This window comes from Nylanderia fulva, unplaced genomic scaffold, assembly GCF_048542155.1.
Source record: "Nylanderia fulva isolate GAGA-0341 unplaced genomic scaffold, ASM4854215v1 Scaffold17, whole genome shotgun sequence".
NCBI lineage: Eukaryota > Metazoa > Arthropoda > Insecta > Hymenoptera > Formicidae > Nylanderia > Nylanderia fulva.
In genome coordinates this window covers 4,223,909-4,241,949 of record NW_028189945.1, presented here as the reverse complement: position 1 = coordinate 4,241,949, position 18,041 = coordinate 4,223,909, and the positions used below count along the sequence as shown (strand labels likewise).

Here is an 18,041-nt window from a genome sequence, read left to right as displayed (position 1 = left end):
TCGCAGCTGCTTACCTGGCTTCGGGTCCCCTTCCTTCAGGGCCCTCCGATATAGGGACGTGTTACCGACTTGTGTGTATTCGTAGCCGGCAGCCGCATTAAGCCGCACACATATACAATTTTTCTCTTTCACGTATCTTTCCGTTTCGACGTAGAAAATGAAAGGAAATTGAATCCACACGCATCTACGCAACAAAATAAAATTTTTCCTTTTCGTTGCTGAAAGTAACAGGAACAAACAATGTTTAAGAGCAATTTCTAATTTAATTTAGTTTCGTGGGTTTTTTTTTCAAAATAGTGAAGCCAAAAAGTGTCAATTATGATTTTGCTTTATTCGAGTTATTTTACTTAAATGCACTTATTCTTTCTCCTTTTAACTGATATTTTATTTATTATATATTTGTTTTTGCAACGTTTGTCGTGGATCAATTTGCGTTTTTTGTATTCGGCTCCGAACTGTTTATAACATTTTGCGACATGCGAGAATAAATTTCTTGCGATATATATATCGCATTGCGAAAAATCACAGCGGTCGCAATATGCAAAAATTTCCTCTTCACGATTTCGCGAACGTGTTTACTCGGATCGCTGGAGCGCAATAATTGCGCGATATACGATTATTACGCATATATGATTATTCCAGCATCGAATGCTGGCTCGTTCGCGCGTTTTACGAGAACGCTCAATAATAAGGGACGAAAGAAGAGGGATCTCGTCGAGGCGTTTCCTGCGGAAGCGTCCCTCCCTTTTTTTCTTTTTTGTAACCGGAGACTTATGCACACGTCGATGGCAGTGTACGGCGGTGCTGATGGCGGTGACCTTCTCTCTTTCTTGAAAAGAAACGAGGGGCTGTAAAGCAGACTGCAGCAGATGCAAACCCTTGGCACGCGCCCTTCTGTTCCCCAACGATATTCTCGCGGCGACCCTCGGCCCTTTTTCGATGAAGCAGCGCTTGCGAAACTTCGCTCCTTTTCAACTTCGACAACTTTTAGATGTGAATTTTACTTTTTTATATTTATACACAGTGCTTAGATAATTTTAAAATTAGCTAAATAAAGGTAAAATATATAAATTCATCTTAGATAAGATGAAGATGATTTTGCATTTAAATACATATATTTTAAGACCGCTTATGTAAACACAGTTATAAAAAAATATAAATTATAAAAAGGATATAAAAATATATTCATACTTTTATTTGTAAGTTTTTATCACTTATACTGCTTAAGTTCTATTATTTAAATATTTTTATGTGTTATGACTGTAAACCAAATTATCTGAACATTATTCTGGATAATTTCATGAAGGTAACACTTTTTTTCATCTAAGATGCAGATATAGGTAACACATTTTTATTAATATCTATATAAATAAAAGATGATACCAAAATTTTATCTAGATGATCATTTATATAATTTTATTTAGATAATAGCAAACACTGCTTATACAGTTAATACATTATTTAATATCTTTCTGAATTAAAATAGATTATTGTGTGTGAGAGTTATTGAAGTATCGCGTGAAATAAATTTCTGATTGGAAATGTATTGGAAATGTATTGCACATTTATTTATATAATGTATTACGATTTATATGAATCAATAGTCGATTCATATCAATATCACTGAAGGTGCTGTTGATTCAGTGTTTAATCGTGTGAATCCCATCCACTCTCGGCGGCGATATATTATTCCGCTTAAGCGTGCGCACGTGTTCATCAGAAGCCAACTGTATCGAGTTGCTTCCTGTAACTCTGACATTGAAACACTATACTTTACGAGTGAGACGGGTTGCCGATCCTTATTCTTTTAAACGAGAATATCGATCGATAGTCGAGAATACAATGTCTCGCGTAAATAAAACTCGACAAAAAATTCAGCAACCCAAATTTTGCAAAATTTCATTGTGTTTATGCGTATATGCCGTTCTAAATCATTTAAAAGCTCACGATAATTATTAAAAGACTTTTGAAGACGTTTTTCAATAAGACTCAATTAAGAAATCCATTAGATTATACTATGATAATTATGTTCAAAAATAAAAAATAAATATTTTACAATCTAAAATAAATAATGTGTGATTTTTAATATATTTATTTTTTGTCTTGACGCAAAGTTTTATCGAAATGCAGTTTAATTTAATTTTACGATACACATTATTGACACGTCCATCGTCATTCGTATATAATTCTCGCCGACAGGAGCTAATTGACATCTGCGAAACTAGTTTGGTCAGAAGATTCGTCGACTGCGAAGAATCAAGATTTGTTTCATGGCATGCCAGATTAACTTTATGACGTCGATATAACGATTTGATTTACAGCCTCATCGACATAAAGGAGCATCGTCTCTTAGAGCAAAATGGACAAATCGCTCGATTGATTTTTCCCATCAACTGGGCACGCTGAGGAAATCGCAAACGGTATTCTTATCATGAAGAAATGCTGCGAGAAGATGTACGACGATACGCCGATCGTATATAGAAGTCGTATATACGTTTGTATGCATCCGGCGAAATTATTCATCTCTCCCACTCGGTTACCGATTCGTATCGACGAGAAAGAGGAATCCACGACGCAAATTGCGCAGCCCTGAGAAAAATTGGTGAAGCACCGCGCGAAGAGCATAAGAAGCAATTCATTCCTATCGATTGCACGTGCATGCGAACGAATCATTGACACCAGGACACGCACGATCTCGATCGCGTATTCCGCGCGCGTATATTTACGCGCATCGGTGCCCGAAATAAATCGTTGCGAGACGAGCTTTCGTCCGCGCATACCAAGACGAAATCTCGCGGCTATCGCATCGCATCGATAGATCGATATTAATCGATTTTTTTTACGCTAGAATTATTCCCGCCTCGGAACTGTTTGGAATTTTTCGGAAGTCTTAGCTCAAAATCTAAACAGAACAATTATAATCATTTACGTGCTGTACATTTTGCAGAAATTAAGCCATATAATCTAATATATAATTTTGACATATTAAATAAACGCTCTTAATAAATGCTGGGATAAGATTTCGATTAGCAATGTTTACTTGCGGTAACAAAATTGTAACAATTGGCGTATAAGATGGTTTAATATGTCGAAATTATACTGCATTATAATTAATTTCCGCAATGTGCGGCATATAAATAATTTGTTGTTCTGTTTATTAGGTTTCGAGTTAGAACTTTCCAAAAGTTCGGTGGCAGTTATGAGACGAAAATTAAAACCATCTCTACCTGTTCACCTGTCGTACGCACGCTTGGCATTATATACACCTGCTACATAATCATACTTCGCCTCGGCATCTGCCCTCAAGGTTTTATATTCGATCAGCAGAACTCTATCCAGTTAATTTTTTCTATATTGATAAATATATATGTATATAGATAATTTAAATTTTTAAATTTGTATTATCTACATAATTTTAATCGAATTTCTACTATATATATAATTTTTATTTTCCAAATTTCTATTAACTACATAACTTAAATTCACCGAATTTCCAATTTGTACGGATTAGAGGTCGCAATTGTTTAAATAAATTGTCAAAGTGATATTTTTCTTGATTTAAAAATTTTTCAAATATGATTTTCTATCAACATTAATATCGATTGCAATTGCTAAATACAATTACAAATAATTCCAAAAAAAATGCGCAAGTGGATTTGATATATCTTAAAGTCGGGGTCTGGACACTTTTTTATAAGAAATGTCGCGCATTAAGTTTCCTGAATCTGGCACACAGCTTTCAAAAAATTAATTTTCGGAAAATATAGTATTTCGATTGTAGTTAATGTAAAAGTAAAAATTATGATATATATGACCAACACACGATTTTAACATATCTCAAATTCGATTGCGCAGTCTTTCTTAGAATCGTTTGAAGTTGATTTTAGTGATTTTCGTTCCGTTTGTAATTGCACAGTATAGAAAATGCAAGTGTTAAAAAAATTGTCAAAAATGATTTTTGACAATTTTAAAGATTTTTTTTAAATCTGCTTTTTCCATGAATATAAATTTCGATTGCGATTGCTACAAACTACAAACGAGTTTTAATCATCTGGAAAAAGTTTTGAAACAAATTTCAAAATTGACAATTGATTATATGTTTAAACAATTGCAATTTTTAAACTGTGCAGCTACAGACGAATAAAAAATCACTATAAACGATTCGAAAAAAGACTGCAAGCGGATTTGAAATACTTAAAGTCAGGAGCTGGGCATTTTTAATATGTCGCTTTAAGATCGATCTCGATCTATCTTCGCTTAAAGGCTTACTCGACTAAGAGATGTCGCATTAAGTTTCGGGAATCTTATTATAAGTCAATAAGTGATTTGACGAGAAACGAGATATGAGCGAAGCACAAGAGGGAACGAGACCTTTATAGAAATTCAAGAAATGTTTCTCAAAGCCTGAAAATGCAACTGCAATTTGATATATCAAGTTTATTCTAACACGAAATCCGGTCAATACTTAAAGATGTAATATTTTTCTATCGCTTTATCAAAATAAATATAATGAAGTAAATACTTCGACTCACATTTCGACAATTCTTCTTCAATCTCGGTGTACTCCGCATTTCTCGCCAGTACCATTCATTTTTTCTGTAGGAGACCAACCTCTGCGTCCGAGAATTGTCGTAAAAACTTCAGACGTACTTAATTTCAAGTTCCGAGAATCCTGGCGAGAGGCAAAAGAGAGAAAAAGAGAGAAAGAGAGGAGAATACTCAAGATTCACGGTCGATGAGATCAGTCTCGCGCGCACAATCGCGATCGCATTTAAATACGATAATTAACGGCACTAATTAATATTCACACTCGTATTTCACGAACCGGACCGGTGATGAACGCGCGAACTTTAACCACAAACTACGCGAAAGTTCACCAGAGGGCAGCATTATATCTACAGATTGTGTTCGGAAATATACTCACCTATACTTCGATTGGTCGGTCAAATTCACTCTGACCAATGGGAAACCGAGGATCTCTTTGTTCTGATTGGTCAATCGAGTGCTTCACCCAAGGAATATATTGTCGAACACAACCTAGAATGTTGCTGCTCTTTTCCCTCATTCACGTTGTTTTCTTTGCATAATAATAAAAATGGGTAACGCTGCAGCAAAAGTGGAAGCGAAGCCGGAAGAGAAAAAGAAATTAAAACCTTGCTGCGCCTGTCCTGAAACCAAGAAAGCGAGAGACACATGGTGTGTAATATAATTCAGAAATTAAGTATATGTGATTAATTATAGGTTAGACATGTGATCTTATATTTTTATTTCATCGTTATTTGTGCATTATTCATGCTATAATGTATTGCCAGCAATTATTCTCTTATTTTTAAATAAGAAATGTTAAATAAAAAAATTAATTTAGAAATAATTTTTTATAAAGTATTCTATTTATAAAATTTTTATCCTAAAGTTATGTTTAATATGCTTTCAGTATCATAGAAAAAGGCGAGGAAAATTGCGGAGATCTTATAGAAGCGCATAAAACTTGTATGAGGTCAATGGGATTCAATATATAATGAAGATACAGGAAAATAAATATTTGTTACCAAGATATTTGCTATCAAGATCTACAAGGAACTTGTGAGAATGCTTAGATCTTAATAGACATATATATATATTTATGTATACATGTCTTTGTAAATAATTTTCTTTCTATGATAGAATTTATAGTGAAATAAAAATGAGTATTATGTTTCTCAGTGGAGTTGTGCGAGGTTCATATACTGTAGATAACTTTAGTAATTTTTATTTTATGAACACTTGAGGAATACAAAATAATTTGTTGTGATGACTAATAATAAGAAATAAAAATCATAATTTTCCTTTCGATAGGAATTTAACTAAATTTATCTCCTGTCCTGATTATTTGTTTTATTAAATAGCATATATATTTTAACTTTAATTTCTGTAAACCTGTAATAGGTTAATAAGAGAAATCACATATGTTGGGAATTCTAACAAAGCATATATTTTAATTTGATGTGTGGCTAATGCGAAGGTTTTAGTCTTGCATAACAATTCCACAGTTTGGTTTCCCTGAACACTCCAAATAATGAACAGATTCTTAAATCGATATATGGTGAAATCCAGTATTATAATAATAATTTATCATTTTTGACAGATCTTACAGTCAGTCAATAATGTTATTGCAATGTGGTCCTACTGGGCTGAAAGACAAATTTACATTTTGACTGGTGCACCATAAATATCGAAGCTATAAAACAATGACGCGACGTGAGCATCGCGTTCTCATTAAATGGTCGCAAATATATTTTTTTAACTATAATAAATAGACCTTAGATATATATATCAGTATAATTTATGAAATATGATAAGAGTAATATAATGATAATAATTCACTAAGTCACATAAATCGTAAAGTGTATAATATAAATAACAAGTAAATGGACTTTTTGTTCATCTATCCTCTCATTCACAGCGTTGCGTTTGGACTTACGAGCTAAGACAAGTAGCCTAAAGTTCGATTGGATAATTAAATAGAATATTTATAATTAATATGAAAGTAGTTGTACTTTATGTGTGTGTGGGCAAAGTGGTGAAATACGATATAACGAAGAGTGTGCATTTGTGTGATGTGTGTGTATGTTAGTATATAATATAGAATATATATGGAAATGCGACTTAGTCACACACTTTTGCAGACACTCCAGATTCTTTCATAGAAGCGTTTTTAGCAATCAAAATGCGTCAAAGAATATCTTTCGTATTGTATCATATAAAACTTGTCGCAAGGTAGTATATATACCATACGGCTCTCGGCACTTTTTCTATTGACTATAAAAGTCGACAACACTTTGATGGAAATCTTTGTTACAAATTGTAGAATATAGAACGAGACAAGTGCTGGGAACACCGCATTGATTCTGGAGCGTTTTCAAGAGTGTCTCTCGTTAGATGTCTATGAATGATCAGCGTCGTATTGATAACAGCATCACAGCTACGAAAATCTCGTTTTTTTTCAAGCTCTGCCACGATTTTTTCGATGGTGCAACCGATTGGTCGACTAAAGATTAGCACAGCCTGTTCGGTGCGACGAAAATTGAGCAGAACATTTTGGACAAGAAATGACGATTGATTTAGCACTTATCTTTCCTCTCAAACCTTTCGCCGTCGCGATTATGATAACTCCATGGATTATCACATTATCGCGCATAATATGGCAAAATTTATTAAAGATAAGGACTTTCTCCGTATTTTTTTTGGGGGGGAAAAAATTGCATGCTAGAACAGCGGCGCATCGCAAAGAGCTTTTATGATATTTAAATGTCGGCTCCGCGAAACTGTCCGCCGTGCTGCAGACTTTGCGCAGACACAACGATTCAAGGAATTAGTCCATTATTAATGATTAGAGAGAGATGCAAGAATATATTGTTAAATAAATACGATCTGCAACTACTACAATGGAATAAGTCTGCTAGCGATAGAAGAACATAGGACATCACGGTCACGTAACTTCAAGGATATCGGATAAGATTGGTTTGAGGCAGTAGTCTATAGTCTTCACCCGAGGTTCGACTGCTTCTCGAACCAGCAACTCTCACCTGTCTTGAGGAACACGCATTGATCGTAATACTTTACTTTGCTGAAAAAAAAGATAGAAAAAATGAAACAGACGCGCATTGTGTATTATCAATAAATGATGAGGCAATTCACAAAAACATATATTACTTGATACTGCGCTTCCGTATCCATAGTACCGATTACAGCCACAACTTGGTACTGTCTAGCTTTCATTGACGCGGTAGACTTCCGTACTAGTCTCATCGCACCGGGTGCGCTACTCGTGCTATTGAAATGTGTCATTTGCGGCGGACTGTGACTCGGATCCAGTACCAACATGGTTATTGAACCGTCCCTCAATTGTTCCACACCCATTATCGTTCTGCTATGTCCTGAATTTATTAACATTGATGAACATCAATTAGTAAATAGATATTTTAACTTTAAAAAGATATAAGAAGAACATAATTACCTTGATGTTGAAGATAAAGAGGTGGCTTAAAGTCCTCGCATCGTTGAAAGTACTGCAAGACCCAATTGAACAATTCAGGATGACTACCGTCAGAGCTAGTAGGTCTATGAAAGTCCACCAGTTGACACCTGTACAAAGCCAGGAAGAGAATAATGTGCGTCGTATGACTTGACAATCGTTCTAAAACGTGGAACTTACTTTATCCTCAAACTAGACAGCAACGTGAATACTTCCGTCGCACCGATCCATTTTCTAGTATTAACAAGTTTACCACCAAGTTGCTCCGCACCCTGTATATCGAAGCCCTGAGCCCACGCCCATTCAATCATCTTTTGTAATCTTGAAATTGACGGCATGGAGCTGCGCAAGGGATTTTCCGTGGAGCTATTGCCACCGGCACCAGAGCTCCACGCTTTGTAAACTAGCTCGTTATACCCTGTGTGCTGCAAGAGAGATGAGATTAGCATCTGCATATTTCTATAACCGCAACCCCAGCCTTTGTCGCCGTAAGTCGACGCGTAATGGTCCACAGTGGAACACATCCAGGTATTCACTACGTTACTGCAAGCTTGACTAATGGCTCGTACTTTCGGAACCAGCCCTGTGAAAAAAATAAATACCATATTAAAGGTTTTCAGAAATAATTTTGTTACGTAAGGAATATTGTAAATTATTTACCGCGTGTACAAGAACTGCCATCGTCAATGCCGCTACTCTCGGCGGCCCTGAGCTCGATTTGCCTCTCAAAAAAATCGGCCACCGTCATTTCGCCCGCATATACAGCCCGCTGCATATTAGTGACGCTCTGTTCTCTGAAGTTACCCTGATTGTCCATGCCATATTGTGCTCTCAGCATCTCAAACTCGCGTTGTTCGCGCAGTTTTCTCACCTCCTTCTCCCTTCTTTCCATGTCTTTCGCTAGCATTCTATCGGTCGACACGTCTGGTGTCACAGGCGATGGTGTGCTCTTCTTGCTAAAGTGTTCATCGATGTGTGCCATTAGGTCGTCATTATTTTTAAATAATGTACTAAGACATACAGGGCAGGCAGGTGTTGAATCACTACTGATGGTAGCTGTATCGGATTGTGAGGTTGTTCCATTTGCAGGACTATCAAAAATAAATCAAAAAACATAAATTTAATATTCGCTCGTATATTGTTGAAACAATCAATATAGTAAAAGAGGCCAGCATAACGAGCATTAAATAGAATGTTAGAAATTTATTTAATATATTCTGCAAGCATTGTTAAACCGAAAAAATATCAATCGAATCGGACAAACCGTAAATTTACAAAATCTTACATAAAAGAATTAGACGTTTCGACTGCACGCAGTCTTCTTCAGTGTTACATAAATTATCAAGTCATATCTCAACCGCTATTATATTACATTAATATCCTATCGAATTAATAATGTTAGAAATGTGTTACGTGTCGCAATGTGTCTTATCTGATGTTTCGTCCATCCGTGAAATTTCTTCGTTTCTTTGCGAGCAGCTCGGTACATTGTTGGAATTGATACCGAGCTGCTCAGTGAGGCTTATCTTGATGTTTTAAACATGTTAACAAACAGATGATAGATTACTAAAAAGACAAATAAGACATCAACATTTTTTACATAATAACTTAATATATATAAACACTCTTAGCTTGTTGACTTGATACAGTTGGAAGTGAGATATCTTAACGAACTAACAGTTATAAAGTTTTTTAAAAAATAATGTGAAATCAGCATAAAGAAATTTAAAAGTAAGCCGAACAATTACGTAAGATTTTATAAATTGTGACCGATTATTAATTGACTTGATTGTACGCAGTGCATACCGTTATTAACCATTCTCGCAAAGAAACGAAAAAATTTCATGGGAAGCATTTTATAGCTTAAGAGGGATCTCTACACAAAAGGATTCATGAACAAAACATCAAATATGACACATTGCGACACGTAACACATTTCTAACATTATTAATTCGATAGGATATTAATGTAATATAATAGCGGTTAAGATATGACTTGATAATTTATGTAACACTGAAGAAGACTGCGTGCAGTCGAAACGTCTAATTCTTTTATGTAAGATTTTGTAAATTTACGGTTTGTCCGATTCGATTGATATTTTTTTCGGTTTAACAATGCTTACAGAATATATGAAATAAATTTCTGATTCTAACATTCTATTTAATGCTCGTTATGCTGGCCTCTTTTACTATATTGATTGTTTCAATAAATCAAAGATTTATCATATAATTTTACTATTAATTTACTGTTATTTTATAGACATAATGCTATATTAAATAATAATATAATTGAAGCAAGTGGACACATCGTACCTAAGTATATCCTTGTGCTCAATATTAACGTGTAACTCAAGATCAGAAGAATTCGGAAAAGACGTAACACAAAGCGGGCAGTTGAAGATTCCATCACGAGACGGCGGAGATTCTGGTGGGAAGGACGGCGAGGTGAGATCAAAGTGTTGGCGATTGATATGCTCTTCTAGTCTCAGTGGACTGTCGGAACTGTAGGGGCACATTGGGCACTCCTGCACTGGAAGTTTTGGGGAAGCGTGCGAGCGCAGTTGCAAATTTAGGCCTGAACGCAGCGGTGAACCTTGACCAGCTGCACCTTCCAGCACTGAATAGAAAAAGCCATATGTTCATACCCACACAGCATAAAACACTCAACAGAAATGTTGCAGAAACATTTCAGTTTCAAAAAAGTTTCAAGTAACACTGAAACGTCATTATAACATTTAAGAAACATAACATAGAAAAAGTAACATGTGAAACATTTATGCAATCATAAACATATTTGTGACAAAACAGCGGACATTTTCACGTATGTAAGACGTATATGAAACTTTTTTGAATAAATTTTGCGAAGGTCTCTGAAATGTTTTGTGCTGGGTATTCCTCGCATTCCCACTATCGAATACAGTTTTGAACCACATATATCCCTTACCGGCATTGGCATTGTTACTGTTGTTATTGTTGTTATTATTATTCACATTGGGATTTGTTATTTGAACGTCCGGCTTTCTCGGCGGCATTTGCTGCTGCTGTTGCTTGACACGCTGCCCCAGAGAACTGCCCCAGCCATTCTGCAGATGAGGTGGTCGCAGAGACATGGACGGCGAGGACGCTCGACATTCGTCCCGCCTGTTGTGCTCGTCCATCAGCGAGTCGTCGTCGATGAATGCCATCATATCGTTCTCCGGGGTACTGTAAATATATAAACAGAGCGTTAGCACGATCATATTGATCAATAAAGAAATAGAGGACAATATTTATATGTACGCCAATGTGTACACGAAAGGCTCGAGTCTTCCGTTTACATAATAAGAAAATGTATCTACGAAGAGTGTTACATTTCAGTCAAAACAATCCAATTTCTGAGGCATCGCCGCTTTCTCGCCCTTTTCCACATGACGTCAAGTTCTTTCCTCTCACACTCGAATATTTCTCTTATTCATAAGAATTTTCATTTATCGAGGAGCTAAATTCTCCTGCAGCTTTATTTTGGATTCACACGAATATATTTAAAGACACTTGGCACAGTACCGTTCTCAGACAGGTAGTTTAAACTGTTAGTCACATGGTTCTTCAGGGAGATTCAAAATGTCAGCAAAGTTACTAGAAATTCATGGACACGTCGGTAAATTTCATCGACGTGTGATAATCGGAATTTTGTGCTCGCACGTGCGTTGCGAAAACATGTCGAAAATTATAGTTAATTTATTAGTCAATTAAATAATATAAATAATTTTAATTAAATATATATATATATATAATTTTACGCATTTATATATGTATTATTACAGCAAAACAAACGCAACAAAATGCTGAGAAGAATTAAGATAAATAATGACATTTCTTATTCGTATTGAAATTACTTTTTTGCGAGTTCTTCATACATAATTCAAATAATGACAAGCTACTTTTTGATTGTTCACAAGCTGTTATTAATGTTAACATGTGTAAATCTGATTTTAAACTATACATAGAATTTTTCAGTTTCGAGATTTATATATATTATTTAAATTAATTGATTAAACAAAAAAAACAGTCATTAAACGTTTCGTTTTAATTGTTTTTTTTTAATTATTAAATTTAAATCTGTATAAAAAATTTTTAAACTATTTATTCAATTTTTTGCCAAATAAGTTTCTTGTGATTCATATATAAAAAAAAATGATTTATAATTATCATCTTTATTTATTATTAGGGGAAATGAGGTAAAGTCGGACAGGGGATTAAATGCGCGCGTTAGCCGTCTATTTTTGTACCAGACATATTACGGAACAGCAAATGGGGAAAGATCATGGATAAAATTAGATAATTAATATTTATCTGGCTTTAGAGAAGATATATCTTTTATGTATTAGTTCTTAATATAATTTTTAATATCATTTTTTCGCGAAAATAAACAAGTAACCAATTTATTTCATCTATTTGCTTTTATCTCATTTTCCCTTTCAATAATAAAAAAGAAAATATATATATATATATATATATATATAACTTTTTTGTTAAAGATTAATATATAAATTTTAAAGAAAGGGTGATGGCCAAGAGACCTCTGTTTTTTCGCCCATATTATAGGGTCGAATTTTGGGACCTTAAATTTCAAACTTTTTTTTATGCCAAATAGTACTATTAGATGAAACCTTAATCCCAGTAAAATTTCAAGATGACTAAAACTGACTAAAAACCAGTACTTTCCCCCCTGTATCTTCGGAATCGTACCTATGCTCATCTTGAAATTTTGGGATTAATGTTTCATCTAATAGTCCTATTTGCCATGAAAAAAAGTTTGAAATTTGAGGTCCCAGAAATAGGTAAAATTTGCCATCACTCTTTTACATATTTTTTTTCTATTATTTCATAGAGAAATCTAGACTAAACGAAAGTCTGAAAAGAAGCTATGGAAGTGATAGATCTATATACTTATTGTACTGTTAAGCGCACCTCGGAGTCAGGTAGTCCGGGTGAGCGCTGTTGACGTGGACCAGCATCTCCGTAGGCGAGATCTCACCCAGATCACAGAACGGGCAGTTGGCAGCGCCCTGGAGATGATACTGCACCATATGCGAACGCATCTCCTCATCGTTGAAGCCTTCCAGACCGCATATCTCGCACGTGTAGTTCATCTCAGGTGGTTTGTTGGATGCCATTTTTCAGCGTGTCCGAGGGATAATGGTCTTCCAAATCTTTCCAGAAATTTAATTGAATAGATTAATGATTATTGTACTGTAAATGTAACACCGACTTGTCTCGCGCGATAAATAGGATTAGTTTGAAGTTTCCATAGTGAATATAATGTAAAAAGAAAAAGACATTCGCGAAGATCTCAGATAATGTAATCCTTTTATATAAATATAGAATATTTATATAATTATGTAAATATCATTAATAGGTATTTGCAGCAAAAAATTCTCGATTATTTTGGTTATATAGTACATGGTTATTATATTGCAATGATAAAATTATTATGCAACGTGTGTATAATATCCTGCAGAATATAAATAATAATTTATAATTTACATAAAATGTAAATAAGATTAAATAATATTAATAATATAATTAAGTGTATGTGTGCATTAAAATACTCTATAAATAATATAAAAATAATTATATCATAATAAAAACTGGATCGTCAAGTTTATGTTCACGTAAAAACTTATTTTCTATTATAAATACTTTTTTTCTCTATTTTCCTTTGCTTTTTCTATATTTATATATTCCAACATTCTCCATACCATCGGAAAAGCTCTTTACGAAGGAGAAACTTGATGAGGAAGCATTTTCATCATGATCGAACGATACGGAAGGAGAAGATCGGCGCTAGTTGTGATTACTTTTTAGATTTACTTTAGAATTACTTTTTCATTTACGGTACATCGCAGTACTTACAATTAGTACGCGCGGATACTTTATGACGGATAATTTAAAGCGATTTCGATTAGTTTCTTCTGACAATCGATATGCTCTCAGGATAGTTTGCTTTCAACGAATAAATTATCGTAATTTCTCGATTTAATTCGTTCATATCCTTGAAAATCATTTTACGAAGAATCCTCGTCATGACTGATTCAATTAAATAAGAAAAGTTGATTGAATCTTTTTTATATAATATATAATTGATAAAATTTGTTAATTTAATTTAGTTAAAAATAAAACAGCAAATAAAATAGAATAGTTAATGCAGATATAACATCTGATTAATTTGCATTATCATACACTATCCATATAATTTAATTTCAGAAGCAATCGCGCGCGCAAAAACACACGTTTTAACAAATTGTTATAAATTTAATAAAATGATTTGAAAACGAGATAATACAAATGAACACTTGGGAAAGCATTTTCATCGTGGTAACATCGCTCGATCTTCCTGACATTTCCCTTTTTTCCCTTGGGAGCGCGATCGAACCGGACATCCCTTTCGACGACCGTGAAAAGGGGGTTGCATACTAACGACGTTACCGAGTACATCTGTCCTAAACTTTCCAGGAAGAAGAAAAAAACTTGTCGAAAATTTCTCTTTTCCAGCGAAAAGAAATTAATCGAACAGACTGAAAAAAAATTGAAATAATAAAAATGTTGATGACGATAATCTAGTCACTATAATAAACTTTAGTCAATTTAATCGCGGCGTATTTCAACCTTGATGACGAAAATAGACTGAAAAACGTATTCCTCTTTCGAAGCACCGAACGTTCATCACTTGAACTCACTGTATATATATATATCTATAACGTGGCTTCTCTCACCTCCTCGGCGATTTCACCCCCGCAGCGACTCCGGCTATCAGCCGTGTCTAATGCCGTATCGCGACGTCGGGGCGGCGAATTAATCGATGGACACACGCCAGTCGAAGGCCAGCAGGAAGTCCGAGAGAATCCATAATTCTTTCCCGCGACGGAGAGCAGACGGTTCCGCGATCAGCTGCGTTGTCGACGACGATGATGACGACGAAACGCATGTAACGTCGCGACGACGTGGGCAGGAGGTGGGCAGGGGGCGTCGCGATTCTTTTTATTTGCTCGCCCCCGATGAAACTAGGCCACCGAGTGGCGAGAAAACGGCCGCCGCTGGGTCGGGTTGACCCATTTCTGGATCCCTCGTGCCGACGAGTACGCGTGCACTCGGAAGCCGATCGTTCGCCTGGCCTGGCTGGCTCGCTGGCTGACTTCCTTCCTTCCTTCCTTCCTTTCTTTCTTCGACGGCGCGGCTCACTCTCTCCTGCTCACCCAACTCGTCGGATCGATGAACATTCGCGCTCTCCTCGTGGTAGGCCCTCGCGCTCGTCCCGCGGAATCGCGGGACCGCCGATTGCCTAACACGTCGCCCGGTCGTTCGGCTCCATATGGCACAACCGCCGCAGTCGCTCCTCCGTCCGGACGATTTTACGGCTCACCACCTCTGCCTGGCGCGCAGAGAGTGCCCGCCACCATCGTCGCAACCACCCCCGACGACGCTACCATCAGCGCCGCTCGGCACCCTTTTAAAACACGCTGTCGGTAACGCCGATGTGGTCTCTCGCGAGGGTGACTCTGTTCTGTTCTGTGAGAATCCCAACACGCGGTATCGGCGAAACTATCGATCGCATAACGTTATAATTATGACGGTATGTATATAAGATACATTGTCAAAGTGCAGTACGCATAGTGTCAATTTTTTTATGTATTATTAATAAAACGATACTGAAAAATGTATATATTGCGCGCTAATCTGCGATACCGAGAACAGCATTGTTCATTATCGCACATTCCAATTCCTCTAATCTGCTCGGTCGCATTGTCCCCGAGCTTTCTGTAATGACAGATCGGCGCGTAAAAGGAAAATGCCGCGGTGCGCATTATTGCAAATTGCAGAATGCAACGCGAATCACGCAGGTTGGTGCCGTTGTACGGACAATGCGATTGACATCACGGATTGCGACCTTTTATTATTATTCGAGCGATCGCGAACGTGTCGCGGCATCGTACAAACGACCGACCGACCGACCGACGTATCGCGAATGCAGATGCGAGCGCTCGGGATTCCGTTCGCGACAAATTTGCACGGTAAATGCGATTTTTCACGATGGTTGCACGACGATGTTCGATTTGCTGACTTTTCAGCTTGCCCTCATTGACATGCGGTCGACGATCGCCGCTGAATACGTTCAACGAACTGTTTATTCCTCTTTCCCTCTCTTTTTCCGTTTTCGCTCCTCCCTGTAAAAAATAAATGAGTCAGAATAAATCGAAGGGAATTCGTTTCAATGGAGAATATCTAATTTTAAATTAAGATTAAAATATATCAAACATGTTAAACTTTCAATTTCAATCTTTAGCATTTATTAAATCTTTATCTCTTCCTCTCTCGTAACTTTTTATTTTCTCTCGCTAATCAAACTTTCTAACACTTTCTCTTTGGCAACTTCTTTTAATTTTTCGACGACAATGAACTTCTTAAACCGAGGTTTGCGATGAATCAAAATTCGCGTCTCACTCATCTCGTTGGACGCATACGATGCCGTCCAATTAGCCGACGAGTCTGCATGAAGATAATTAATAATCATCCCGAGTACTTAAGCGAGTTAAATCGAGTCCGCGTTGCCGGATCGTCTTCTTAGTATTAGATCGTTCCGATACAAAGAACGTCATCGAGAATGTTTGTCTAGAGGAAATAAATGGACAGATGGAAGGAAGGCAAACCGCGATAATTGCGACTGAAATTTTAATACTAAAGCGTTTAAAATTAAGACAAAAATGGTCTAGACCGAGCTCAAGGCCTAATAACTATAAATCAGTTTTCTTTTACTATATTTTACTTTATATATAATATAATTAATTCTGTTAAGCTTCGTATAAAATTATGTAAAGCTAGAATGAAACGTGGGCGAAAATAATGGAGTTGCATTTGCAAACTTCTTGTTTACGACGGAGTTCGGTAAAAAGTTCCTGGCGACGCCAGCTCTAATATCAAGGCCTTACAAATTAGCTACGTTCACCTATATGGAATAAAGATCCTTATGGTACCTTGTCCGATGAGGTTCGATGAGGTTAAACCGGTATGCACTTTGCGATGACTCCGATCGCGTTCGCCAATCGGCGAAACTGGTTTCCTTGGAATTGGCACTCGCGTGTGGAACTCTTTGGCAGAGAACCCTCTCCGGAATCCCTCGGGGGACAATTGAAATACGTCCTCGCATTCTATCTCGAATGTCTCTATCAAGCGATAACGTGAAGCTCTTTGAAATTTCGGAGAAATGGAGAGAGAGAGAGAGAAAGAGAGAGAGATTCATAACGACTAGACTACGTTGAATTTCTGAAAAAAAATTATATGAATATCAATAAAATCTGTAATTATCGCCAAAAGAAATGAATATGAATCGAGGGTAATTCTTTCTTATATAATTTGCTGGTGAATAGGCGTCGTCGGGATCTCGAGAATTACATTCTTGCGACCGACTTGGTATCGATCGCCGCGAGCGGATCGACTTTGCGTATCGTTAATCATTGTTAATTATCTATGCGCGACAGGTAGCGGCGGAGCCGGTAGCACGGAGGTCCGTTCGAGCTGTGGTCCAGCGCGTGTTTGAATATTTATACGATCGCGCGCGATTAACATAGCGGACGTGTCTCGGGAGAAGAGACTCGGATCGCGGAACTGGTCGCGCGTTTACTTTACGCGACTGCTGATCGGGGGTGGACTTTAGTCTGCATTTCTATGATTGCCTTGGAATCGCGACGACGATGATGACGAATGACGAGAAAAATGTTCGAGAGAATCGCTCGTATTTTTATAACAAAAATATAATTAGACGCGGATATTATGTAAGAATATATATAGTATATTACATCAGCAAGCTTAGAAGAGAAAAAAATAAATTCTACTAATGATTGATGGAATATTGGTGCGAAATTGTGCATTCTTAACTTGATTTGCGTAAAATTAGTGGCTTGACACATTTTTGCATAACACCCGCCAATTGTGCTACGTAACGCAAATGACATACCACGCTGCTGTCATTTACATCGACAGTAGAATAACGG

General features: G+C 36.5%; 2 protein-coding genes across 3 annotated transcripts; one reads left to right on the top strand and one right to left on the bottom strand.

The window, feature by feature from the left end:
* Nucleotides 1–5,020: 5,020 nt before the first annotated feature.
* Cox17 (Cytochrome c oxidase copper chaperone COX17) lies at nucleotides 5,021–5,830 on the top strand. The gene is made up of 2 exons (XM_029320221.2): nucleotides 5,021–5,196; nucleotides 5,435–5,830. The coding sequence occupies exons 1-2, from the start codon at nucleotides 5,096–5,098 to the stop codon at nucleotides 5,517–5,519; spliced, it is 186 nt and encodes a 61-aa protein (XP_029176054.1). The 5' UTR covers nucleotides 5,021–5,095; the 3' UTR covers nucleotides 5,520–5,830.
* A 118-nt stretch (nucleotides 5,831–5,948) lies between these two features.
* Nucleotides 5,949–17,293, bottom strand: LOC114944327 (zinc finger-containing ubiquitin peptidase 1). 2 transcript variants are annotated; one of them, XM_029320218.2, is made up of 10 exons: nucleotides 17,025–17,293; nucleotides 14,769–16,217; nucleotides 12,964–13,205; nucleotides 10,958–11,217; nucleotides 10,327–10,630; nucleotides 8,675–9,105; nucleotides 8,195–8,597; nucleotides 7,997–8,124; nucleotides 7,693–7,916; nucleotides 5,949–7,606 (listed from the first exon to the last, which is right to left on the bottom strand). In XM_029320218.2, the coding sequence occupies exons 3-10, from the start codon at nucleotides 13,167–13,169 to the stop codon at nucleotides 7,562–7,564; spliced, it is 2,001 nt and encodes a 666-aa protein (XP_029176051.2). In that variant the 5' UTR covers nucleotides 13,170–13,205; nucleotides 14,769–16,217; nucleotides 17,025–17,293; the 3' UTR covers nucleotides 5,949–7,561. The 2 variants fall into 2 exon arrangements, with proteins under 2 accessions (XP_029176051.2, XP_029176053.2); XM_029320220.2 differs by lacking the exons at nucleotides 12,964–13,205; nucleotides 14,769–16,217; nucleotides 17,025–17,293 and adding an exon at nucleotides 11,364–11,602.
* Between the last annotated feature and the right edge of the window lie 748 nt (nucleotides 17,294–18,041).

What these genes read in the sequence shown, in the direction of transcription:
- Cox17 (XM_029320221.2), top strand. Translation starts at nt 5,096, where the DNA reads ATGGGTAACGCTGCAGCAAAAGTGGAAGCGAAGCCGGAAGAGAAAAAG. An exon ending in AAGAAAGCGAGAGACACATG is followed by an intron (nt 5,197 to 5,434) that starts GTGTGTAATATA and finishes ATATGCTTTCAG; the next exon opens with TATCATAGAAAAAGGCGAGG.
- LOC114944327 (XM_029320218.2), bottom strand. Translation starts at nt 13,169, where the DNA reads ATGGCATCCAACAAACCACCTGAGATGAACTACACGTGCGAGATATGC. An exon ending in CCGGACTACCTGACTCCGAG is followed by an intron (nt 11,218 to 12,963) that starts GTGCGCTTAACA and finishes ATATATTTACAG; the next exon opens with TACCCCGGAGAACGATATGA. An exon ending in GAGCACAAGGATATACTTAG is followed by an intron (nt 9,106 to 10,326) that starts GTACGATGTGTC and finishes TATTTTTGATAG; the next exon opens with TCCTGCAAATGGAACAACCT.